The 27,066-nt window shown below is 40.6% G+C and overlaps 2 protein-coding genes across 3 annotated transcripts in view; one reads left to right on the forward strand and one right to left on the reverse strand.

Moving 5' to 3' along the window:
- Positions 1-3,838: 3,838 nt before the first annotated feature.
- LOC119720728 (fibropellin-1-like) lies at positions 3,839-21,258 on the reverse strand. The gene is made up of 15 exons (XM_038190546.1): positions 20,930-21,258; positions 18,534-18,700; positions 16,814-16,949; positions 15,506-15,657; positions 14,909-15,060; positions 14,077-14,187; positions 11,480-11,721; positions 10,876-11,063; positions 10,185-10,412; positions 9,296-9,931; positions 8,098-8,273; positions 7,309-7,495; positions 6,721-6,886; positions 5,621-5,715; positions 3,839-4,719 (listed from the first exon to the last, which is right to left on the reverse strand). The coding sequence occupies exons 1-15, from the start codon at positions 20,963-20,965 to the stop codon at positions 4,323-4,325; spliced, it is 3,069 nt and encodes a 1,022-aa protein (XP_038046474.1). The 5' UTR covers positions 20,966-21,258; the 3' UTR covers positions 3,839-4,322.
- Positions 21,259-25,534: 4,276 nt separating this feature from the next.
- LOC119720133 (cytoplasmic dynein 1 intermediate chain 2-like) overlaps positions 25,535-27,066 on the forward strand; it is a 30,632-nt gene continuing 29,100 nt past the window's right edge. For both annotated transcript variants that reach the window (XM_038189688.1, XM_038189689.1), the window contains exon 1: positions 25,535-25,623. The gene's annotated coding sequence lies outside the window, so the exon portion shown is untranslated. The remainder of the gene's footprint in view (positions 25,624-27,066) is intronic.

The following is a 27,066-nucleotide window of genomic DNA, read 5'->3' on the forward strand; positions in this document are numbered from 1 at the left end:
TGTTTACATTCTCCGCTTTGTTCTTATTTCCTCTTCCCATGGACGTCGCGAGGGGGGGGGGCACCCCCCCCCGGAAAGCGGTAAAAAGGGGGGAAAAGAAAAAGAAAGGAACAAGAGGTGCGAAGCCATGTTGCTGTTTATTTGATGGGGGGGGGGTAGGACAAATGCTCCCCTGCTCAGGCTAAATAAAAATGATAAAATTGAGAATATAATGAAAAAAATAAGGAATTTTGGGGAAAAAATGCTTCCCCCCCGGAAAAAATTCTGGCGATGCCCATGCCTTTCCCCTGCCTTCTCCGTTCTTCGGAACACTGGTACCTAGGGCCTACGAAGCACTTAATCCGGGCCTGTACAGGGCTAGTCAAAAAGAAAGTGACTTGGATTTATTTTGATGCACCAATGAAGAATGTCTTAAAAGAGAATGTTCTTCCACTCTTCTAAAAAAATAAATAATAATAATTGAAATTGATATATGCTAGCAGAAATTACCCATGTTTTACTGAAAGATCATATTTTTGTGGCTGTCTATGATATGCCAGTAGAAGCTTTTGAGCTGAGTAAGAATTACAGTTTTCAAACAGGCATTCAAATACATTTCAGATTTTAATCATTGAGTCAAGACTGAAATATTCTTTTTGCTCCCACGTGTTTTAATTATGAGGAACAAGTCAGCTCCTACCCCTAAAATATTGATGGCGAATTTTGTCTGTTTCCTTTGCAACCTCTCATTCATTCACGAAAGTGGGAAACGTTCATGTTTCATTGTACTTATAACGGTATTTATCAATTCGCAGGACGCTAATAAATGATCAGCGGTGGACAACTGATTGTGTGATCATTTTGATTAAAAGAGACACAACGTAGGACTATATGCAAATTACGTGAACGTTCCAGAGTTACTAAACTATATCTTGTACTGTACCCCTATGTTTATTTTATGAAATGGAGCGAGCCACACATTTTTTGAAATGTTCTTTTCTAATTCGGTCACTTTCTGTTTTACTCGCCCTGTACATTGGACGTTTCGATGACTTATATAAGGGAATAACACAGTGCAAAGTACGATAAATACTGTTTAATAAATAGCTATTAGATTTATGGTACGTATAGGCAACTTGTCTGTAGCGCTTTCATATTAAAGCTTTAGAATTTTAACAGTTCCCGAACATTTTGTATTCTTGATTTCCGCACAAATGTTGGTTTTATTCCTTAACACAGCGATATACTGTCAAAGACTTCATCAAGCTTGTCTCACGTTTTTCGTTAAAGTGTCTGCAATTACTTTGATAATAATCATGTTCCTCCAGAGACGAAGGATGTTGACTTTGCGAAAAATCATGTTTTGGGTTGAGAAGCAATTTTTTTCTGAAAATCGTTGGTCTTTCGCCAAAAAGCCTCTTGCCGTAGAGTGATGGGATTTTAGACAAATGATTGTGATGGTAAAATGGGGGAATAAAAAAGACATCTGGTTTGAATAGCGGATGTCTCCAGTCTTATTTATCAAGACTTCCATTCATTTTCTTCTACGGGGACTGGAATTTTGTGCGTCACAATACACCAAAAGTCGCGTGTACTATGTTTTGTGATACATCAAGGCGCAGTAAATTCTCCTGTAAATTCATGAACACTTCCAACAAATTTATGTATTGATTAAAGGTGAATTTAGCAGTTGTGTTAAACATATAGGCATGGATAATAAATACTGCATATAATCATATTGACAAATTGTAGTTTTCATATATCTGTAGAATCTCTTTTTGGTTTATTTCATCATCAAAAACACTAATTCAAAAACAACTTGCGAGTACAAAAAAGTTTAAATTTGGGTACAAACTACAAAAACGAAATTCTATACTGAGGTATCCTGCCTAATCCGATTTGTATCTGATAGGCTTCGTATGGTATTCAGTGTGACTTCATTCCGATTTTTTTTAAAGCGAAATTGTAAGGCGAAGTCACTTTTGAAATAATTATGAATTACTTCTTTAATGGCTTAATTTAGCCAATACACGTTTTTTGATCAAAACCCAGGATGATTGAAAACCTTGTAAAGGGATACAGTTCAACGCTGAGATAAAGCAGTTTTTCGTGTGAAAAAAAGACACCTAAATATAATGAGGTCGACAATATCCTATTTTCAACGAAATTTACAAAGAAGGGTTTTGATACAACTCGCATGGAAACAAATAACAAACAAACAAAAAAACCAAAATAAAATTTAACAATATAAATCTCTATATATACACATATTATAGGCCAATCTGTGTTATCAATTATATCACGAAGGCCCCTTAAAATGGCGACAGCATTGCGCTAGCTATTGCTCAGATAATCCGTCATGGGGCGGTATAGCTTTGTATAATAGCTCACACAATGCTTTCGCCATTGAAGGGGGGCTCGTGTGTGTATCGTGATCACGTGATCTAATCCGTCTATGCCTCGAGTATAATGAATGAAAGTTTACACAATTTGGAATATATAATGCAAATTATTCTGCAAGCTAATCTATACCTATTTTGTGTTTACTTCTTAATTTGTACGCCTAAAGGGACATACATTTCTGTGTGTGCATGAACCAATGATTACTCTGTATTAAAATATCATCAATGCTCTATAAAGCGGTTTTTCTGTGTATGTATGTTCATCGGTTGCTCATGTGTTAATTACTTACATTGCTAAACTATACAGGGTGAGTAAAAAAAAAAGCGAAACCCAAATGTCGGGAATATTGTTTTAGTGAAGGTCTGCATGTAGCACTTTCAAAGTTTAGGATATAAAAGGCCAATTCATAAGCTTTTGTTTAGTACAAGAATCATTCAAATCACTCGTGTACTTTTCAAGTTACCGAATGTTAAACACAACCACCGTTTTAAAGTTCTGTCCACGGATCACAAAAAAGGTGTGTGTTCTTTCAGCAAAACGAAAACATTTCACGCACATCTCTATGCGATTTGGTTTCGTTTCGCTGAAAGAACACTTACCTTCTTGTGATTCGTGGACAGAACTTTAAACGGCGGTTGTGTTTAAAATTCCGTAACTTGAAAAGTACATGTCTTTGAGTGGTTTGAATGATTCTTGTACTAGAAGAAAGCTGTTATGAACTGGGTTTTCATATCCTAGATTTGTGCTACATGCAGAACTTCACTCAAACAATAGTCCCGACATTTGGGTTTCGTTTTTTTTTACTCGCCCTGTAAAGCAAAAACTTTAATAGTACATTAAAATTATACAGCAGCTGCAATTAAGTTTGTGCAATACGGACATAGTGAAAGCAATGTACAAAGGAGGTATGAAATACAAATACCTCGCCATAGTTTGGAAGGTGCCCCTTAAATAGCTGATCCCAGGTCCGCTTTTACTTTGTTAAATCAGGACTTGGATACTGTGTTTGTATTAATCAAGAAAGGTCACGTGTCAGGTTTGTACATTACATAGTATTTAAATATATGCATAATTCAACATCGCTCAAATACCGTCTGGCACAGTATTTGCGTCAAAAAGGTGCAGTACAGTAATCAGAGATAACATGACGATCATTCATTTCTTACAAAGTAACCGACAACTTTCAATAGCTATTTGGTTTATGGCACAAAACCATTTTACATTACTGTGATCATGGACGTTAATTTTTTTTAAAACTTCGAGACACACGGCGCGTTCAGTGATGTGAAAAACATCATGTCCAACATCACAGTTGGTACTAATTGTTTTTTTTTAATTTGGCACTGAAATTGCATAAATCCCGGGGGATGGGAGGATGCATCCCCCACACTTTCTGACCGGGGGCTGGGGTGTTGAATCATTCCCCCTCCCGCCTCCTCCCCCCCCCCCCCCCCCGTTTTTGAAGATGAGAAACCCCAAAAAATCTTCCCAATTGTCCAAATTAATAAAATAGTTTTGCAACAAAAACGCGGAGAACAAGCTTTTAATGCCCTTTAATAACCCCTAGGCCCATTTTGCTAGGAACCATCCTCAATCCTCCAAAAGTTTACACTCATGCTCAAATAAAGGATACCCAGCGCCTTAACCCTTCAAAATTGTCAGACAGTCCTGCCGCTCAAAATGCATTCATCCTCAATACTCGACTGCAAACACCATTCATCCGCAATCTTCCAAAACCGCCAGGGGGATTTTGGAGGATTGAGGTTGGCCGGGGTTTAAGGGACGTATAAACGCATGTTTCCATTACATAAACATCATTTTGTTTCGTGAATGTTGCATAGTGTCAACCCCCCCCCCCCCCTTTAGAATTCCCACCGCCGGGCAATTTTAGGATTTGGCCGTATGGTCATCCCCCATCCGCCCCACTCGCCAGAATGGATTTACGCCACTGACGAATGTCCTATTTCATTGTACGGGTTCTCCTTAGCAATAGCTTCGGCCTTAAGCGCGGGAATATCGGCGTAGTGGTTGTCTGCCTTCTCCTTGCCCCCATCTAAGGCAACGAAGAAGCCTGAGTCGTCGGCACAGGCGGCGGCAGACCCACAGAGGTCAGGCTGCTCACAGCTCGATATGTACGCGGGGTTGAAGGACTCCACCATGTTGGGACGGGCGGGTCTTTTGGGCAGAGTAGGGGCGTCATCCCTGATGCGGGTACTGTAGGCGATGTCCCCCTCCCCGATGCGGGTATTGTAAGGTGTCTCCAGATCCAGCGGCAGGGCCGATTGGCCCCGGTCGCGGCCTTGGTACTTGATCGCAGCATCCTTGGCTCGATTGATGCTGTAAGAGCAAAAACATACATCTCAGGTAGACCTATACTCCGATATAACTTTTGGTCAGATAAACTCAACATGTCACACTTGCGGCCAGGTGAATTATCACAAAAACGGGCTTTTAAATAGCGCTTTTAACTAAGATCAATGCGCTTTATACATTATTATTACCCCTGATCATTGGACCAATTAAACATTCCAAATACCATCTCCAGTCAGCTCCCTGGGAACTATGCCTGTTAGGCGCAAGGAAGCTAATTTAATCACAATAGCCATCTCTATCCTCACAGGTGCAACTATCAACTGAAAACATATCGTCAGCCGGGTGTAGTTAAGACTGATTTCTACTTCAATCTCATTTCTAACGGTGCAATTTTTATGAGGTATAAAGCGCTGTTACTGGAACATGCCTTGGAAGCTTAGATAATGCATTTTTTTAAAATAGAATTCTAGCGAAAACTACGCGCAGCAGATGCTTGCTTTGAACTTTAATTGGTATCGGTTTGTTCTCATTTTGGGAAGTCGTGAAAGTGAAAAAAGTAGAAAATATTACTTTAGTTCAACATCATATCTTGAGAAAAATAAGAACTATTTATCGGAATACCCTACTATTTCTCAATTTATTGGTAAACTGGTCATTGCTATTTTCCTTTTGGAGTTTGAACTTAATAATTTCATAAGTAGGCATATGTTAATGAAATCGTAAGATTTACAATTTGATGGCCTGCAAAAAAATTAATATAAAACTGATCGTTACATTGATGATATATCTGAAAACTGCTTTGATATAGGCCTACCAGCACCCATCGACATCCTTTGCAAATGCAATTGCAGACAAATATTTTCTCCTTTTTTCCCTGGACCTATGACGTCCTGATTCGACTTTAATTTCGAGCATTATTACTTACTATCCTTTTCGGTAGGAGATGACCCCGACCGCAACAACCGAAGCCACAACAACGACAACGACTAGAATGATGTACCAGTTGGAACCGATCCAGTTCTGTAAAGAAACAGCATATACCTGGCTTTACCGTCTGTAATATTCCATCACCATAATTGAATTGTCACGATAATTTACTTATCTGACCACCATCATCTTTTTTTCACCATTATCAATTCAACATTATCACCATCGTCACTGCTATGTATCACCATTTTCACTACCATCTTCAACCATTACTGTTAGTGACATCTTCCTTCTATTGGCATTTGTCCATCAGCTCTCGATCAGTTTAACATTTTTAAAACACGAAGTCATTATTTAACAAGATTGCTACAGGCCACTATAGGTGGGAGCTACAAAAGAAAACAGAAAACATAAATTTAAAGACAAAATGAAATGAATTACCAGTTGACTTTCCTTCAAATTGAGATGTAAAAGTTGGAAGGGGAAAGAGGGTGGGCAATGAGTTCCACAGGGAATCAGTGAGCGGGAAGACGTTAAGTAACTACCTCAACTCGTGGAACAGAAATGACAGAAGGATGAAAGGAGGCAGGAAATCGAAGAGGGAGGTCAAGATGCGAGGAAGGAGTGAGAAGGGAAAGTCCTCCTGACAGAAGGAGTAGCGCAAAAAGGAAACTAAGCCTCTGTCTTCCAATCCCCAAACCGCAGCCCTTTTTCACAACATGAAAGAGTTTTCACAGCTTACATAATAACAAGTCACTGAAATTGAGTAAGTCAAAGAACTTGGTCACATGTCAAAAAATGTTGTTGTAATCAATTAACCATTGTTTAGTGAGGCATGAGGGAAATTAATTAAAACTCTTAGGGGTTGAGGCCAAGGATTAGGAGTATCTGCACAATCAATAATTTTCAAAATTTACTTCGTAGTTTTGTTGTTCTTTCAAAAATATTAAGGTGAACACTTTTGGGAGATGTGCTGTAGAAGAGCTGCCAGTTATAAGGTCTCCAGGTAGAACTCTCCTGACTTCGCATTGTGCCATGATTGATCCTCAAAAATTTCCACTATTCAAAGTTTCTTCCAGTTAAGGGGAGAAATCCTACCTCTGACGGGTTCCCGGTGAATGGCTCCGCAGATCCCTTGTAGATATCGAGGCCGTACTGGGCAGGAAGATCCGTTGACGCCCCATCAATCCAAGCCTCAATGGTGTCCTTCTGTAAGTAACCCGACTCAGTCCAAGCTAGAAAGGTCACTTTAGTCAGAGGTGAGCTGGGGTGAATAGAAGGTTAATATTTTGAGATGCATGGATTTTATAGATCACTTCATGGTCAATAGTAACCGACGGATTCACTAATCGCTTTATGTAGTAGGATTGCCTTTGCGCGATTGTATGGAGTGCCGCCCTTAATGCATGTTATGCCAATAAAATTAAAAGGCATATAAACATTTGGAAATATTTTTTGTTTCTGTTTTTAGATAGATAGCTTGAAGATTGTTTTGAACTAAATTGTCAACAGGGCTTTTCTCACACGGAAAATGCGTTGATAATCTTTCGGTAAACTAATTACGAGATTATTAACTACAGTATCCAACAATTGAGCAGAATTATGTTTGCACCATTAACTGATAATTTCATTTCAATTTCTGTGTCAAGTAAAACTTGCAAGAAAACTGTGAAATATTATACATACCTATCGGTAGATTTGACATAGTCCTCTGTCAGAACTACTTTCACCGACACAGTTTCTCCGGTGTCTCTGCGCACGCGCGATTGAGGTGCGTAGAGTTTCTGCAGCAGATTGGCCAATTTGGTCTCAAATGCAGACTTATCTTCCAGCTTTCCTGTCACGAAGACGACGGCACCGTACAGTTTTGAATCTTAGACACGTGACAAAAACAAAAGAAATACGGGAATTTTTTATTTTTTAAATTTCGTGAAACGATTGCCCCCAAATAGATGATAAATTAAATTTAAGGCACTATACTAAGCTCTGATTTTGATTTTGAAAATGCAACAATTAAAGTACTTGTGAAAAAAATGCCGGCCTTCAAATGTGCTCAACGTGTGCGAATTCGGAGCACAACTATACTCGGCCCGATTCCGAATTTTGCGTTCGATCGATTCCGCTTCTGCGCTGAGTTTTATCCAACCAACTACATTTTGGTATCACAACTAATGAACGACAGAAAATATTGTCAGATCGGACTTGATTCGAGTCTGTGAGATTGGGGACACCACTTCACCAAAAACAATGTCAGGTATCTAAAGTAGATAACAAAACACATCATGGGACTTTTTATTTCGAAAACCTGTTTGGTTTTATATTCTGGATTTTTTTCCCAATAGAAAATATCAAGCTCCATTAAAATGTGGTAAATGTAGGCCCTACTTTCATAATTATAAAGGCTTTGCATAGACAATGTTGAATTGAGAATGTTTTGTTCATTTAAGTACTAATTCCATTTTGATCTTTTCTTACCTATGTCGCAATTTGTTCCATAGAAGCCGTCATCACAGGTGCATTTATAATTGTAATCGTTAGCGCTGTTGGTGTTTTCACATGTACCATTCTGACACGGTGGGTCTTTGAGGGCGCATGGCTTATCTATCACCGTGTCACACTGAGTGCCCTCGTAAAACACATCACATTCACATCTGTAGAAACCAATTATAATGCTGAGGTAAATGCCAGTGAAGACTGATCCACTGTATGCAGTAGCCATCTTGGAAATATATTTTGCTTATTTTGAATTCAGTGTCAAGTTTGAATGCACAAAATGGTCTGTGCATGAGCTTAGTAAAAAATATCGACTGGCTTTCCTCGTTATTGAAAATTATAGTCGAACATGCAAAGTTTCATACTATGACTAGAAAAAGGAGTTACAATCGACACAGATTTCAATTGCTTGCACAGCTATTTTTCCAAAGTCAATGGAAAAATCAAGTCAGATTGACTGATTTTCAGTTGCACCCAGCTGACCATGAATGGTCAAATTTGCTTTCTTGTCAAATCTGACTAATGCTTTTTTAAAGTGTGTGCATGCCTGTGGGACTAAAGCTCATGCATCCCTAAGATGAATGTCATGCAAAGGGTGTTAAGGCCTATGTCTTGCTACATGTATTAGTAGTTTGTAAACATGTTTATTAAGCAATTGAATACTGATGTTTAGGAATTGAACACAACTGATACACTCAACAACAAAAAAGAAAGTCCCCCCTTTATATATTTTTTTTTTGTAACTCAAAAACTACTGGGCATGTCTTGCTCAAATTACGACTGATCAGTACAGAAATTCCTTAGCAATCCAGCCCTACTCTTTGTTTGGCCCAAAATCGTGATAATGTGTACAAAATTATTCAGTTTATGACAAATGGTACCGAAAAAAATTTGCCCATTTGTATACGTGCAAGGTGAGTGTGAACCACAACTTGCACAAAAGTGCAACTGTTCTCGGTATCATTGGTCATACATTGCATAAATTCGTTAACTGTTTTTGGTCAAATAAGGAGTATGGCTGGATTGCTAAGGAATTTCTGTACTAATTAGTCGTTATTTGAGTGAGAGGTGCTCAGTAAGACAAAAACAATATTGGAAGGGGGACTTTCTTTTTTTGTTTGAGTGCATTAAGATTGTGTTTAATTGCTAAACACAGTTGTTAGAGTGCATGACTGCTCACCTGTAGGCATTCAACTCATCCACACACGTTCCATGCTCACAAGGCGAGCTAGCACACTCATCTATTTCGCTCTGACACAGCACGCCTTCATACCCCGCCGTGCAGTTGCAAACGTAGCCGTTGATGAGATCCCAGCAAGTCCCGTTCAGGCAGGGTGAGCTGTTGCACTCGTTGGTTTCACTGTGGCACGTTTCTCCGCCGTATCCCGGCGGACAGAGGCAGGTGTACCCGTTCAGGTAATCGGTGCAGGTGCCCTGGTGTAGACACGGCGAGCTAGCACACTCATCTATTTCGTTCTGACACAGCACGCCTTCATACCCCGCGGTGCAGTTGCAAACGTAGCCGTTGATGAGATCCCAGCAAGTCCCGTTCAGACAGGGTGAGCTGTTGCACTCGTTGGTTTCACTGTGGCACTTTTCTCCGCCGTAGCCCGGCGGGCAGAGGCAGGTGTACCCGTCCAGGTGATCGGTGCATGTGCCCCGTAGACACGGCGAGCTGGCACACTCGTCGATGTCTTGGTCGCACGTCTTCCCGCCGTAACCTGCCGCGCATTCGCAGATGAACCCCGGGTAATCGTCCACGCAAGTGGCGTTGTTCATACACGGATCGTAATCACACAGATTCAACCTCAGACACCTGACATAAGGAGAAAAGACATAATTACTTCTTAAATTTTAAGAGTTTAAAGCCATCGTTCTGTCCAGTTGGAAAATAGACAAGAGAAGTGAGCTGACGACGCTAACCAGATAGTCACAAATTCGCGACCCTCCTAAATTTGGTTGTGACCCACCGCTGCCAAACGACTAGAGAATTAATGAACTTCTAACGGACAAACTTGGTTGAAATTGTTCACAAATGCTTGCCCAATCATACACGGCGCCACACTTACCAGAAACCGTTGATCTCGTCCACGCAGGTCTCATTGGCATAGCATGGGTTCGAGGCACATTCGTCTATGTCCATCTCGCACGTGTCACCATCGTACCCGTCGACACAGTGACAGTGGTATCCAGCGAACTCGTCCTCACAAGTTGCGTTATTTCTACACGGGGAGCTCAGGCACTCGTCCGTCTCCAGATCGCAGTGTGTTCCCTCATATCCTTCTTGACATGCACACCTTTAGGGAGAAACCATTCAGTTCTTCGATAAATCGAAGGTCAAGCGCTGTTCAAAATGTTCAATGGTATAGTGGTCATGGAACTTTTTTGATGTAGAAGTTCAGTTTCCACCAGTAGGTCTACATTTTGAATGAACTTCCAACCACGTGATAATCCCACACTCGTTTATACGGCTGCAACTGGTGCTCTTCCACCGGGACAATTACAAATCAAGTCAATAACGTGACGACCATTTAAAATTAAAAGTTAATATAGCCAGTCCGATGTTCACAGAAAAAAAAGTAGGGGAGTGTCCCCCTAGCAATCAATGACCATGGCCACAATAAATTCCAAAATGTTATTGTTCTATTTATTGATCAAATAGGCCTAGTATTGAACGAAATCAATAATGCCGGTTTCATTACACTGCATATAATAGGCCTAATTCACGCGTAAATTTGCTTGGGATTCGATCGAACTTACTGATATTTCCCAATGAGATCATGACACGTCCCATTGTGAAGGCACGGACTGGAACTACATTCGTCTGTGTCCACGTCACACAAGAAGCCCTCGTAGCCCGTCTCGCACAGACAGTGAAACCCGTCCACTCGGTCAACGCACGTGCCGTTATTGGCGCAGGTTTGGTTGATGCAGAAATCGATGTCGACCTGTAAACAAAAGAAATTACTCATTAGCAAGAAGCAAACCTCATTATTATTAATAGTGAAGAATAGGGGACTGACAGCTGTAGGCCTATGTCATGTTATGCACAGAACCTTTGATAATGCGACATTCAGTCAACTGTTGTGCAATGGAGTGCATGAACATCTGATCTGATCTGATCTGATCTGATCTGATCTGATCTGATCTGATCTGACTGATCTGATCTGATATCACCAAGAACATAGCCTACAGCAAATTGCTTGTTGGCCGACCAACAAGAATATGGTAAAGTCAACAAACAGCAACAGTTGCTTCATTTATATAAGTGTTGCCGAAACCTCTGAATACGTGAATTTGCTTGGCGTAAATGAAGAAAAAAGACGACATGCGCAATAACAAAGGAACATGATTCCGTTCTTACCTCGCACAGATCTCCAAAATAACCCAGAGGACACACACACTGGAACTGTTCAATCAGATCATTACACGTGGCTCCGTTCTGACACGGCTGACCAGCGCAGTCGTCGTACTCACAGAACACATCCGCGTACACAAAACCAGGGGGACATGCGCAGGTGAAGAATGCCACGTGATCGTGGCAAGTCCCGCCATTTTTGCACGGCGTGGATGCGCAGTCGTCCACGTCGATGTTGCATGTCGTTCCTGTGGAACACATTGACGATTTTTTTTTTTATATATAAACATGGTAAAGCTTACCTAAGAAGTCCTTGTAGAATGTGAGAAGTTACAAGGGATACGATAAAAGGAATCATGTGCCAAGTGGGGGGAAAAAATCTCAGTCTATGTAGTATTTTTTCATGCAGTTCTTGCACCTTCGTGCCCCATTTAACTTTATTTTCAAGGGTATTTTGGTGCCTTTTCTGGTTTTTATGCTTTTGCCAATTTCCATATTCATGAGTAAAAGTGTGATGTCATTTCAGGCAGACACCACTTTGTAACAGCTATTTCAGCAAAAAAAAATTGCAAGGGTTTCGATATTTTGCCGTTGTAAATTTCCTTTTCTTTGGCGATTAGTTGTGTCAGTACATAGCAGTAAGCCAATGAGCAAACCTTTCTCACAAATGGTTTCAATGAGCAGAATTTTGGATTCACATCAATAACTGAACAGTTTCTTCCTGAAATGACTACAGAGCAACAGCGCCCTCAGTTATCTGGAAAAGCATGGACAATTTTTTATATCTTTAAAGAGGGGCACCTCTGAATAAAAATTAACCAAAAAGGGGGTTAAATAGTTTTCATACACTTTAAGAGAAGTAGAAAAGTGCAGAAAAAGTGCTCCCTAGAAAAATTCTAAAGTGGTAAGGAAGGCAACTTTTGGTGAAGCCGATCAGACAGGGGTATGTTAACAATGGACACGTGGCATTTTAAACATTCTGCTAGCGGCCCGGTAGCAGTATAGCAGATCTATGTAGAATGGTTAGAGCAGCAAAAAACTAGAAAGCGCACAGAGAGCGCAAACCTCCACCAAGGCTAAACAATTCCCCGCCATGTGCCAATGGGTCCCTTCGGTGGGGCGTGAGAAATACCTGGATGGGATACGACCAAGGCGCGATGACCGCGAGTGTTGGAGGGCGCCATCTATGGACATGCTTTGTCATCATATACACCCAAAAGAAATACTCGCATAAATGGGGCAGAATCCTCAAAACAAATCCTGGATCCAGACCCAGATCCGGATCACTTCCAAAATCTAATGGACTTCTACTGGTACCAAGGACCATGCACGCCCTCAAAAATGTTCATGCAAATCCGTCCATAACTTTTTGAGTATATTAACAAGAGTTATCTTGTTAACAATAGTTACCTTGTTAACAGACAAACCAACCAATGAAAACATAACCTCCTTCGCGGAGGTAATAATGGGTCAGTTCTTGCCGCATGCCATGAGGTTCGCTCGTACTCCCGACCTGCAAACAGGACGCTGGGAACGGCCAATCTTTTTGAGCCCTGATTGGATAGATTTTGCGTGACCTATGACGTAGATAGCCCCATAGATGTGGCCTATTTACTGGACTGCCTCCGTAAACATAGGCCACACATCCACATGTACAAAAATCGTGTCGACTTTACCCAATTTTGATTTTCACATTTAGGCTTACTTTGTAGGATTTTTTTGCTTTAGAAGCATACCCACCCTCTTTATAGGCTAGTCAGAAAGTGCTGCCTTTTTCAGATGTCTAATTTTTGTGAAATTTCATGTTGAAATTTTGATACGCAAACGTGTAAAAATGAATCTGGAAATTTCACGAAAAATAAACATCTGAAAAAGGCAGCACTTTCTGATTAGCCTATAAAGAGGGTGAGTATGCTTCTAAAGCAAAAAAATCCTACAAACTAAGCCTAAATGTGAAAATCAAAATTTGGCAAAGTCGACACGATTTTTGTACATGTGGATGTGTGGCCTATGTTTACGGAGGCAGTCCAGTAAATAGGCCACATTTATGGGGCTATGACGTAGAATGCAGCACACAAACTCGCTAAAGCTGTTTATCATTCGTGACCATGGGCGTCGCGAGGGGGAGGCAAGGGGGGCACTTGCCCCCCCCCCCCCTGGAAAAGCAAAAAAAAAAAAAAAAAAAGAAAAAAAAAAAGAAAAGAAAAGAAAAAAAAAAAAAAGAGGCGCGAAGACAAAGTGGTGTAAATTTAATGAGTTGGGGGGGGGGGCAAAATGTCCCTGCCCCCCTCTAAAACTGATAAATCGAGAATGTGTTGAGAAATACAAGCATTTTTTGGCAAAAGTTTTTTTTTGCCCCCCTCTAGAAAAAATCCTGGCGACGCCCATGTTCGTGACGCGTGCTAGCTGCATACAGTACATGCGAAGGTCATCATAAGTTACCCAGAATGCCGTCTGCACTTCCTTCACAAGATTCTGTGAAGCTAATCAGCCCCCATCACCCTGTTTGCAAGGCTGGGGTACGATAAAACGAAGCCAAGAGGGTAGGATATGTAGCGCCCTCAACTGTTTACACAATAAATCGTTAAAATGTACTCGCTTACCAGTCCAGCCATCTGAGCAGAAGCAGCTGAATTGATCGGCCCCGTTGACGCATGCGCCATTAGCACAAGGATAAGACAGGCACTCGTTTTTATCGAGCTCGCAATTGGATCCTGCAAAGCAAGAAGACGGAGACAAAATGCTGATGAGAGTTTACAATTAAAGGCCGTGCTCTAACGCCTAAGACTTAGAGCCATTGATGTAATGGTATGACAAAATTCATATAGTCATACTTGTGAACAAAAACAACATCGAAATCACTAAATGTTGTCCCTATTCCCGTTATGATAAATTATCAAAAGGCTATCCTTTTAACGTCTTTGCAAGCTGAGCCGGAAGCGATTTTTTTTTTCCAAACAAGATCGGACAATATCAAAAGAGGGCGCTCTCTCTGCGTTATGCATATTCATGATATGTCCAGGGCTTTAGAGAAGAAGTTATATAACAATGAATAATGGTGTTTAAATCACCGACGATTGGCAGCTGATTCGTGGACTGGTTGGAAGACTAGTCCTGACTTCTAACCAGTGATCCGAGTTCGAATCTCAGAGAGCGTTTTTCACTTCTTCTCATTTTTACCTTTTAAATAACTAAAGTGAGGAAGGAACACTTCCCACAAGACGTTAAGCCTATCTTGGGTTTGTCTTGTAGAGAACAAGGCATTAGATATGCATGTAATGGACCAATCAGAAGATAAGAAAAGATGGGATGTCGGTTGGAAAAAAAAGGTTTCGCGAGCCGGAAGGGTCCGCAATTCGTCTGACGTTTGAAAAAAAGTTTGTGTGTCGCCCATTTAGCTGCGAAAAAAACAGACTATAGAAACACTGGATGTACCTTCCCAGCCACTGTAGCAAATTTTGGCTCCCGAATTTGAGTCACATCGGTAATGTCCATACTGGTCATCCCTGGGAATACAGTGCACACTGCAGTCGGAGCCATAGTAATAACTGTCGCAATACACCCTCACTTGAAAACTGAAGTCGATCCTAGTTAAAAAAAAAAAACGTAAAACGAGAAAGAAAGAAGACACATTAAGAGTTGGTTACAAAAATTACAATCTCCAATTAAGTAGTTAAGTCTGCGAAAAAGAACTGTCAAACGTTGACTTTTTCAAGCCATGCATTCGGAGAAAAAGTTTTAGAGTGCACACCCAGGAAATACATATTTTGCAATTAGAGGCAGGCCTAGTTATTGAAGACTAAATGTCTGACTTTGATTCTTCCCTGACATTTCATATTGGTCTTGTGAGTGAAATGATTATTCATGTGCCGCCTGGAGCTGTTTTTGTTTTGTGTGTTTGTTTGTTTGTTTGTTTGTTGGGGTGTTTGTTTGTTTGTTTTTGCATGGTATTGATTTGTTGAAACATACAATTCGGAAAGATGTTGGTAGATAAATCTTTCCTTTTTTGTCATTCATGTCCTAGTGACGTACTGTGACCGTGAGCCCAGCCTATACTGCTGCCACGTCGCGCCCGATAGACTCCGTGCAGCCGCTTTGTAAATGGTCCTTCTATCACGATCAATCTCGTCATCATTATTCTGGGTATCCAGATCCCAGACTCGAACGAAGACTTCCATGCTGCCCTGTCAAACAATCGAAAATACGAACACTTAAAGTCGGATTGAAAAAAAAAACATGCACTCATGGGAGCGGCTGAAGCCACTTCATTATATAGACTTATACTGCCAGCTGTACGCAGACCGGCAGCAACACATCAGCCCCAGAATCATAGACAGTAGGCAATACGCTTCCAACCAGGATTTGATGTAAAACGAAATGAACACAACTGTTGAACAAAGATCAGCGGCAGTGGGGAGTAGTGGCAGTGTAAAGGGTGGATTTCGGGATGGGCGTTTCCGAAGCCGGCCTGTTTATTTGTCTAATTTGCAAAATATATAAGCCCGCTTGAGAAAAAAAAAACATACATTTCTTTTCATAAGGAAAAAGCAAATTACGATTCATTGTTTAATGTTCCACCTGAACAGGTATTTCATCCTTTTTAGTCCTATTTTAAACCCTTTCAGCATCATAAATATGACAAAATACAATAGGGTTACAGTAAAATGTTTCACTGTTTGAAGTACTTGTGTTCAGGATGAAAAATGACTACTTTGACATAATTGGCATTTTCTCAGCAACCCAACGTGCTATTTTCATGATTTTTGTCTCAGTATTTGAAGAAAAAAGCTCTCAGCTTTAATCAGATACACAAAACATATACTCCCTGCACCCATAAAATTGAGCCCAGTCACGAATCAGATATTTTTCACAGGGGTCAGGTCCGTCAGGCCTACCACAGGACTGAGATGTTTCCAAAATGGGTGAAGGGGCTGTCCAAGAAGTTACAGTCACATTTGTACAGAAACCAACGGTCTTAAGAGGTATTTCCATCAAATTCATTTGTACTCTTGTCATAATATGGGCTGTTGATTGTAAGGATTAGGACATGCACTAGGTACCTTGAAAAATCATTAAGGTGGTAATTGTTTGTGTACAGGATGAAAATAACTACTTTTACATAATTGGCATTTTCTCAGCGATCCAAAGTGTTATTTTCATGATTTTGTTCAGTATTTGAAAGAACAACTCTCAGCTTTAGTCTGATACCAAAAACATAAAAAATCACCAATCACTTTATTGTTATTAAAGTCAAATGTTTTAGGGTTGTATTTTTTTGTTGGGTCACCCTGTATAATATGCTAAATATAGTGTCCCATAGTGCCACTCTGAATAGCTTACCGACCAGGAGTCGACACGTATGGTGTACGGGTTCGCTATCAGGTTGGGTATGGTGGAGGGGAAGTTGAAGTTGTCGTTATCCTCGTGCAGTTTCGCTGTTGTGATAGCTGCCATGTCGCAGGATGTACCCAAGGGACTTGAAAGTGTTCAAAGAGAATGATTAAACACAATTAGATATTTGAAGAGGTCTTAAAACTAAACATGAAACCAATAGGCCTAAAGAAATATATAATTCAAAAAAGGTCTACGAGGTATCACAACTATCCTCGAAAGGCGGCCAACACACAACGAGCTTTTGTTCTTTTGTTTGTAACAAAACCGACACTTAGTTTAGCCCACTTCAAACTAACTTCTCAGAAGGTGAACTTCACTCTGCACTTATTACATATTCATTTCCATATTTTATATTGTTCATTTATATCTATCTAGCCTTGAGTCAAGACGTCACTGATTTCCTTAAAAGTGGGGTCAATTTTCAAGGTACAGCGTCGCAACACTAGTATAGTTTTAATTATCCTGTTTGTATCTCCGTGCCGTTTCCTGACAAAAAAAGGCATCGCTGTGATGTCAGTGTAGGCACGCACTCTACACTTACGATATCTTCACAATTATGAACCCCAACATGTGCACTGAAATTATTGAACATAAAATTGCGCAATTTAAATGGCCTATGCTATGAATTTTGTTCAACTTTCTGTATGTATGAACACTTTTTCGCCTCCCTTGTTGCTTAATTGTATTGAAAAGAAACATTTAAAATGTTCCATGTTTTCCGGACAACTGAGGACGCTGTTGCTGTGATGTCATTTCAAGAAGACACTGTTCATTTTAAGGGCTTTCTGATCAAACTGTGAACCCAAAATGTGTTCATTGAAAATATTTGTGAGAAAGGTTTCCCGATAGGTTAACTGCAATGTACTGACTCAATTAAGGAATCACCAAAGAAATGTAAATGTACGACAGCGAAAAAAAAAAAAAAAATTACAGGGCATATAGCAACTTTTTGTGCTGAAATAGCTGTAACATTTGGGAACGACATTACAGTTTTGCTCATGAATATGGAAATTCGCCTTAGCATAAAAACACAAAAGGCACCAAAATACCATTGAAAATGTCCCCAAAAACACCCAAAATATTGAAAATAAGTTTCGCTGTTCTTGTATCTGCCATGTCGAAGGAAGTGCCACAGGGACTTGACAGTGTTCAAAGAACACAGTTTAATTGTCTCCAAAACTAAACATGAAACTATTGAAAATAAGGTTAAAGGGACACAGAGGTGCATTTCCCATGATAAATTCTTTAAATGGGCCGTCATGTACTAAGTCAACAAACAAACAGAGAATCGACCACGATCCCGGCCCCCAACACACACGAACAAATACTTATACTTTGGAACACAAACACTGAAGATGCTGTAAAACTGATGCTTCTAGATGATGTCACTCTAGCTCTTGCTTGTGAATATGGAAAATCGCATCAGCATGAAAGACTTTAAAAAAATTATCATAGAAATGGCTGTATTTTTTTAAGTCAGAAAATCGTCACCAACACCACGAACTGACATGTCTGCGCAAGTGGGAGTTAGTTCGTGAAAACCACGTATCACCAACTGACACCCGGTAGTACGTGCGCGCGCACATCGCGTATATCGGACACTGACCCGAAATAGAACAATTATATGTTATATTGACACTTGAATGATGCCGACTATCTAACGTACCCTGTATCGTCGCCGTCGATACACACAAAGAAGTAGTTATCACAGAAGTCATCGCAGCCACCAAAGAAGTCATCGCAACAACCACCGTCATAATCATTATGGTCGGAATTGTAGAAAGATACAAACTTGAACTGGACAGAAGCAGTCGCCCATACCAAAAGGAATACCTGCCCAATTCAAACAAGATCATAAAGGAATAATGACCTAAACAATGAACATGACTTGATTAAAGAGTTCAGGCCAATAGCCTACAAATATGATCTGGGTCATTTTCCCTATTTTGCCAATATTTATATTTCATATAATTATAAAATCCATATATCTATTCCCCCCCCCCCCCCGCAAATAACATCTGTAAAGCCAATCATATTCATCATTAGCAAACAAGTCTTTTGACACATTCCTGCAGTTATATTTTCGCTCTTTTTAAAAACAAAACCACTGTCTTGGGTTGTTTTCTTTCATTTTATCAACGAATGAATTCAGCTGTCAGTAAAAATAGATCGAATACTTTTGAAGGCCAGTGTAAACACGGAAGAAGCGCTATGCAGACAAGATGTGGCACGAATTTCGTTTTCGAAAGTAGCTCAAGTTACACTGAAACTGATCTTTGCATATTGCGAACAATTTGTGTCGAGCATTAACACCCATAAGTACCTAATGAGCGTTAATGCTTGTCGTGAAGTGTTCAATTGCAAGGTACAAATACAGGGGCCAATTTCATAGAGCTGCTTAAGCACACAATTTGCTTAAGCACGAAAACGTCATGCTTAATCAATTCAGGTTACCGGCCAAAACTCCATGCGATTGTTATGCTAAGTAAACAACAGCTAAATACCAGTCACAAGCAATGTACATCACATGGAGTTTTGGCCGGTAACCTAATTTTACTAAGCAATGTTTTTTTGTGCTTAAGCAAATTTTCTGCTTAAGCAGCTCAATGAAATTGGGCCCTGCAGGTTTCAGTGCAAACTAATTCAGTTTCAATGAATTCCATAGGCGTAGCCAGCGGGTGGGGGGGGGGGGTGTAAGGGGGGTATTTACCCCCCAATATATTGTAAAGACTGCCTTTTTCCATTCAAATTCCCTTTTTTTTAACGGGCTTACCCCCCCCCCCCAAATAATTTGTAAAGAGTGGCCTTTTTTACGAAGTGGCCTTTTTTTAACAAGTGCCCTTTTCAATAAAGCAGTGGTGCCTTTTTTTGTGGCATTTGGCGTTTTGGGTGCCTTTTTCAGAATTTCGCACATGTATCGCCCTGAGAAGCACCATATATTGGCCCTTTGTGCGCATAAATGTCGGTTTTGAACAGTGCCCCCACCGACAGATGGTACCATTATCCCCCCCCCCCCCCCCGAGGCCCCGACTTTTGTATTTTACGGAGGCTAAGTGTCCGGAGGAAAGAACCCTGTCTACATTTCACAACGGATGTGCAAGTGCCCTTTCAAAATATCCCCCCCATAAAAATGACCATGCTACGCCCCTGAATTCGTATAATTGGTCGTGAGTCGCCATATGTGAGCCCTTATTTTAATGTCTCGCATTATTTTATCATGTCAAAAGTTAGATCGCAAATTTGGAGGAAATTGTTTTCATCTTTGTCGTCGCATAAGAGTATAAGTAATACATAATCATGATTTTCACTAAAAGATATAGCATAATAGAATTACCATATCCAGGTCAACTTTGTTAACCTTCATTGTTATACCCCCCCCCCCCCGCGGTTATTGTCACCCACATGACAAATTTGTTGAATTTCGCTACGAGGTACTTGATCCTTGCATTTATATAGGATCTTTATACTGCTAAATCAGTCATATATAGGCCTAAGTGGTTTACTACTTTGCGAATATGCTGAAAATTCGAAGTCATAAACATACACGTCATTACTGAGCCTCCATTGTATTCTGATCTATGAAGTAAGATAGGTAACAGAGGAACCAAGATAGTTCATGTAATACCAGTTCCTTTGTTAACTTTGTTCCTTTTCTAAAAAGGAAATACCCTTACATAAGCATGGTTCCCTATAGGCCCTGTAGGGAGCGATAGGCCATTGTGATAAATCAGCAAGGTGAATATATTTATATTCATGCCCTTCTTATTCGACCATCATTGCATGGATTCCTCCATGATCATTGCAATCTCAAACACTTCGACCAAAATTGTCCACCGTTGTATTTCCAGATTAAGTTGAAGGATCAATATTGACGAATAGACCTATAGGCCAAGTCAGTCAATAATAAATCTCTTCTGGTGAGGTGCGTATGTAGAGCCAACCAGTTGTTTGCTCTATGGTTGTACACTGCAGAGTCCGCTAGCGCTGACGATTAGTACGCTTAGTCGTTTTGGTTAACTCGAAACCATTATGACCAAATCGAAAAGATCTCAAAATTCTTACCTGTGACAAAGTCGTCAAACGAAGAACAAGCTTCATGTCTGGGACAGGTCGCTCGCAAAATAAACTCGTTGATGTCCGTGTATAAATTTCCCGTAAACTACAAATTGGTATTGCTTTTTGATGCGCAATAAAAATGGAGTTTAGTTCCGTGTACGACTACCTTTATATTCACAACTTGGTAGAATGAGCAAATAAAATAGACACCAAAGAAGTATAAAGGACCACGGAGTTTCGGCTCTAGTGTTTTGCAAATAAGGGTCATGGCCATAAAGAAACCAACGTCACAGTGTTTTTTCGGAATACAAAAGACGCTGTGGCGCTTATCAGAAGTCGTGGAGAATTTGCTTGCTTGCAATGATCTTTATCTCACAACACTGCAGCACCAAGGATCAGGAATGTCAACATAACAGCATAAAATGTTTGCCCTCTCCGTTGCTATAATATGAGTGGTCAGGTTTTTTTTTTTTTAAACATTTTCATTTCAGTAAGTAGATAAGTGATCATATCCTAATATAATAAGTAAGAAAGAAAAAGTTTATACCAAATTTTTTTTTAATCATAGTACATGTATGGTCTAACTACCCTCACATCGGAAGAAACTTTCAAGTTTGGCTCGATTCAGTAGCCAAAGTCCACCCTCCGATTAAGAATTAAATTTCAAAGGTGCATTGTGACAGGGGGTGAGTGTACTATGTCTGTAACATTTGAACAGATTCGCTGATTAATTGTGCCAGACAACCGCATCTTGACCTCCAGATTTTGACCAATCAGCGAGCGCTTTCTATATCCGGTCTTCGGTCATTCACCCGTAGCGCGTCATAGACATGGATAACAAAAACTGTGTCATGCGCTCTGTGTCATGTTACGCGATATGCGCCCGGCTAATGTTGTATTACAAAACACTGCATTCGAATTGACCAATCAAACCATTAGTCCTGATTTTGGGAAAGAAGTGACGTTACAATTTAGTAAAGTCGACTCCGATTGGCTGGCGCGCGGCTTGTATATAATCTGCATGGTTAGACAAAAAAATTTATCAGACGTTATACAGGAGACTTGGCTCCGTGGATAACGGGTGATATTCAGGAAACTTGGCTCCGTGGATAACGGGTGATACTCAGACTAGGGGATCGGGGGAATAGTCTCATACAGTGGGAGAAGAGTGAATTATTTCACCCATGTTGCCATCTATAACCGTTGCAGATCATTATAAGGTAGCTACAACTGGTAAATGGTAATGAACCGCCATTATCAAAAGGGGGGGGGGAGACTGAAGAAAAAAACCCAGAAAGATTGTGTTCAAGGTGGGCGACACGCATTCATAAATTCCTTTTCGGTCAAAAACAAATCAAAATGTTTCGGTCCACAGGAGTAAAACAAAAAGTCACAATTATAAATTTCCGACAATTTCGTTCAACAAAACACCCCTCTATGCTATACACTGGCTCTGGTAAACAACTTACGTACTATGAAATACAGCCTCATTGGTAGTATTGCGCATGCCTACGCGAGGATTGTGATAAATGCACAACCAATAAAACGGTGCTGGCACAGGATTTCATAGGAGTCCAATTTCATGTGACACTGCAAAAGTGTTTAAGTCTTAAAGACCAGCTAGCCAAGGGCGGATGGGGGGGGGGCCAACGGGGCCATGACCCCCCCCCCCCCCCACCTCGACCCCCCCCCAAAAAAAAACCCCGATTTTTTTGTTTTAAGTGACGTCGCAATAAAGTCAGGAAATGCGTACACCACCATCTTTTCCTGAAAAGAACTTGGTCATGCAAAGTGGTCAGAAATTGCCCCAGATCGCACCACAGAGCATCTAATATCCGGGCCCCGAACCCCACGCAGTAATTTTCTGGACCCACTTTTTTGGGAAAAGGACCACATTTTTTTGGCGCCCCCCCCCACCCCCCCCCCCCAAAAAAATAGCGTTTTGGATCCACACCTGCAGCCGGCCATGTCTTTATCAACTGTTTAATACCGGCCACAGGACGGGTTCTCGACCAATACAGGAATGGGTAAACTGTCTTAGGTATTACCCATTATATTTGTCGAGAGCCCGTCACGTGGCCAGTTTTAAAACGGTTGATAAAGACTGGCTGGCTGGTCTTAAACACTTTTCCACTGTGTCACATGAAATTTGGACTCCTTTGAAATCCGGTGTCTTTTGTAACCGTTTTATTGGTTGAGCGTCCACAATGCACTTAAAGTCATGCCCAATACTACCAGTGAGTCATAGTATTTCATAGTCCTATTAATTCACACCACACCGGTGTAGCATGAATTAAGGTTTTATGAAATACTCATTGGTATTGCACATGCTCATGCATAGATAATTAGGAGAGGGACCGGTCACGTGAGAGGGTTTAACCAATAAAAGGGGAAAAGAGTCCGATTTTCATACGAGTCAGAGTTTCATATGACACCGGCACAGCTGTATTCTGCGCGACATCTCGCATTACGCGCGACACGCCGCCGATCTCCATGTAAGGAGTTGTGTACGACATGGACACTACCATAATAAAGCTACATATGGGTGTTTCGAAAAACATGAAGTATCATTGTTGAAAAAAAATCGTTGGAAATGTATGATTTTTGACTTGTTTTGACTTTTGGACGGGAGAGGACTAAGTTGCGTCAACGCTGGTTCATATGGCGCTTGCCACAGTAGAGATTTATCGCACTGGTCAATCACTCAGGATCAATGTCCGTCGAAGGCCACCATATTAATGCCGAGCGAGGATTTATTTTTTTAATACTGGTTACGCCCCAACTATCGCATCGGTCCCAACTATAGTTGGGCCTGTCCCAACTGTAGTTCCACAGTTGGGCTGGCCCAACTATAGTTGGGCCTGTCCCAACTATAGTTGGGACGGTCCCAACTGTAAGATCCACTGTTGGGCTGGCCCATCTATAGTTGGGCCACTCCGATCTTTTTATTTTGCGGTGTCCCAACTAAAGTTTACATTGATGTACAACTATAAAACGTTCCCTACAGCTCTGATACACGTCTGACTTTACTGGGGACCACTGAAATTAGCTATTGATGGGGCGAATCTATAGTTGGGCCACCCCAATCTTTTTATTTTGCGGTCCCAACTATAGTGTACAAACTGTACATTTTTGTACAATTATCAAACATTCCCTACAACTCTAATACACATCTGACTTTACTTGGGACCAATGAAATTATCTATTGGTGGGGACCATCTGTAGTTGGGCCACCGCAATATTTTTATTTGGCGGTCCCAACTATAGTTTACATTGATGTACGACTATAGTATAAAACATTCCTTACAGCTCTGTTACATGTCCAACTTTACTTGGGACCTTTGACATTAGCTATGGGTGGGGCCCATATATAGTTGGCCGGCCATTGCAATCTTTGGGTTTTGCAAAATGTTGCTGGACAATAAAACCCGGCAGCTGCAACTCATCTAGCTAGGCAGTACCACGTGACCGGCCAGCCTTGCGGCATGCATGCACGACGAATACACGGTGCCAGCGCTGCGGAACATCGCTTTGCTCACGAAGTGACAAAAACCTCGAAAATCGATAATTATTCGATTTTGAGTTTTACTAGCCATTTTATTATAGTTGTCTCAAGGAACAATTTGACCAAGTTTCAAGGCAAAATATTGTTTACTTGCTTAATTATTGCAAACAAACAATTGACAAAAAGCCTGAAATCGGTGATTTTCATTTTCACCAAGTGTAAAAATGTGTAAAATGTTCTCACGAAGTGACAAAAAGTCACTTCGTGAGCAGGGCCAGAAATTATACAATGGTCTACACGCGGAAGGATGGGAGCATACACGCGCGCGCGAACGATGTTGAAAAAGAACAGACGCGCGCGCGCAAAAGTAACAAGTTTGTTGCGTCGAAAAAAATCCCACGAAGTGACAAAAACTGTGTACAAAGTAATAGGCAAAATATGGGACCCAAAGTTTTGATGTTTTCACGAAGTGCAAAAAAGTTTTATTAATGAATTACTGTTTAATTACGAACTATTTTTAACAAACAACTATGAATTAACAAAGAGCAAATCATATCCTATCGGACAATGCAAAAATTTCCGAATTCTGTTACTGCAAAGTGGTCGAAAATGTCTTTTGAAAAAAGGAATAACTTCAAATGCGATTATCTCAGAATGAACTTTTGTCAATTTTTTAGGTTTTTGTCACTTCGTGAGCAAAGCGACGAAAGATCTATCAAGCATGAAGCTTCCGGCGCAACTCCAGTCCCAACCATAGTTGGGCCGACCCAACTGCCGCACTATAGTTGGGACAGTCCCAACTATAGTTGGGACCGATGCGATAGTTGGGGCGTACAATACCAGTTGGTTTTGTCTCTATTTGTAGAATACATGCGATACAGGTTGGACACTGTACACGGTGGCCGTGAATGCAATTTTCTCGGCTGGGCTGGTTGCGTGTATCGATACTGTTAATTCCAATTTCTTTTTGGTATACTCTTCGTAGGTTTTGCTTTTCATGTTTATTGGGGATTTTCAAAAATGTTTGATCACAGCTTGATGAAATAGCACATACGCTACTGCAATAGTTTTGAAAAGGGCGAAAATAAATTACGCCTACTCATGGCCACCGTAGGTATTCTCATCCCGTAATGTATGTGATCTACGTGAACAATCATTTATATTGATCCCGTGCAGCTGCTGTCGTTTGAGAAGGGTGGGTACTTTATTTTTCGCGATAAATAATGCTCGATTATTAAGCGATTCTGTAAATTACAGAATTTTAATTTTGATTTCAATGCAATTTTATGTCTGCATCAATCTTAAGAATCCATTGCCAGCTATTTAGAATTCAGTGATCATGATCTTGATGTTAATTGTCATTTTTAAAATTTCTGCTCAATTTTCAGAAGTTTAGGCCTAGTACATGTACTACTACTACTACCATGGAGCTATAAACACATAGCTCCATGCTACTACTTAGGCCTTGTGTTTATAGCTCCATGGTCTTAGTAGTCGTACTCGTGTCGACGCAAAGGCTACATGTATGCAGTTTGTTTGGCGGTAATCCTTACTTTTAGGACCCCGTTCCTATATAGGAAGGGAAAGACTCACCATAACAGTTGGCTAAATGACACTCAAAAGTGACATTCTGATATTTCTTGGCACATCTAAACAATTGGCAATGACACCTTCTTGAATATCAGCAGGTTTAATTTTGTGGAAAGAGGGCAGGGTTTTGATTTATGAGGGAAATTCAGGGGTAAAAGAAGACGATGACAACCAGAAAACACACTCAAAAACCAAGATGGCAAACGTGAAAGCTCGATGCGATGAAAGCTCGATGCTGATTGGCTGATAAAAAAATTAACTTCTTATTTATTTTTTTAGCAGCCAATCAGCATCGAGCTTTCATTATGTAGGGCTTTCACTGTGTTGTGAGAACTACAACATGCACGTCTGACTGCGAAAAAAAGGTAGGAAAGTCACATTTTCTTTAAAAGTGCTTTCAAAATTACAACTAACATGAGTTTATATGAAGAAAAAAGATTGCTTTAGCCTGCAAAAGTCACTTTGGTACTGGACAGTCATCTGCAAAAGTCGGTTTTGAACAGAACTCGTAAAAAAAACAGAGGTGTCCTAAAAGTAAGGATTACCGTTTGGCGATCGTGTAGTGTAGGGCCTGGTTCCTATAGGAACAAAATCCAATATTAGACTGACCAAACTAGTTGGCGACATTTTATCTCAATAAACAGTTAGGCCTATGTCATTGATAGAAAGGCAGGGTTTTGATTTTTGGGGGGAAATTTGGGGTAAGACATGGTCATGGTAAGATGATGATGACTGCGCGGCGACAACACGCAACCCGAAAATAAAGATGGCAATCAATCACAGCGCGATGTACCGTGAGCACGCACGGACACAAGGTACAAACCGCGCAGGGAAATCGTGATTTCTACCCCCCCCCAAAAAAAACTCTTCAAAATTGCAAAACGGGTGTCCTTAGAATGGAGAAAAGTCTGCTTTTGATTGTAAAGGTGATTTTAATTTGAGCAATAAAAACATTTTTGACTCTAAATTTGATCAAAACAAAACAGGGGCCCTACACTACACGATCGCCGTTTTTCGGGGGTTTGTGTAGTTGAGGACGCCTCAGTTT

The sequence above is a fragment of the Patiria miniata genome, unplaced genomic scaffold, assembly GCF_015706575.1.
Source record: "Patiria miniata isolate m_02_andy unplaced genomic scaffold, ASM1570657v1 HiC_scaffold_9, whole genome shotgun sequence".
Classification (NCBI taxonomy): Eukaryota; Metazoa; Echinodermata; class Asteroidea; order Valvatida; family Asterinidae; genus Patiria; species Patiria miniata.

Coding starts and splice junctions, on each gene's coding strand:
- LOC119720728 (XM_038190546.1), bottom strand. CDS start 20,965: ATGAAGCTTGTTCTTCGTTTGACGACTTTGTCACAG. Junction 11,064..11,479: donor ATTTTGGAGATCTGTGCGAG/GTAAGAACGGAA, acceptor TTTTGTTTACAG/GTCGACATCGATTTCTGCAT. Junction 6,887..7,308: donor TATGTCAAATCTACCGATAG/GTATGTATAATA, acceptor TATTCACCCCAG/CTCACCTCTGACTAAAGTGA.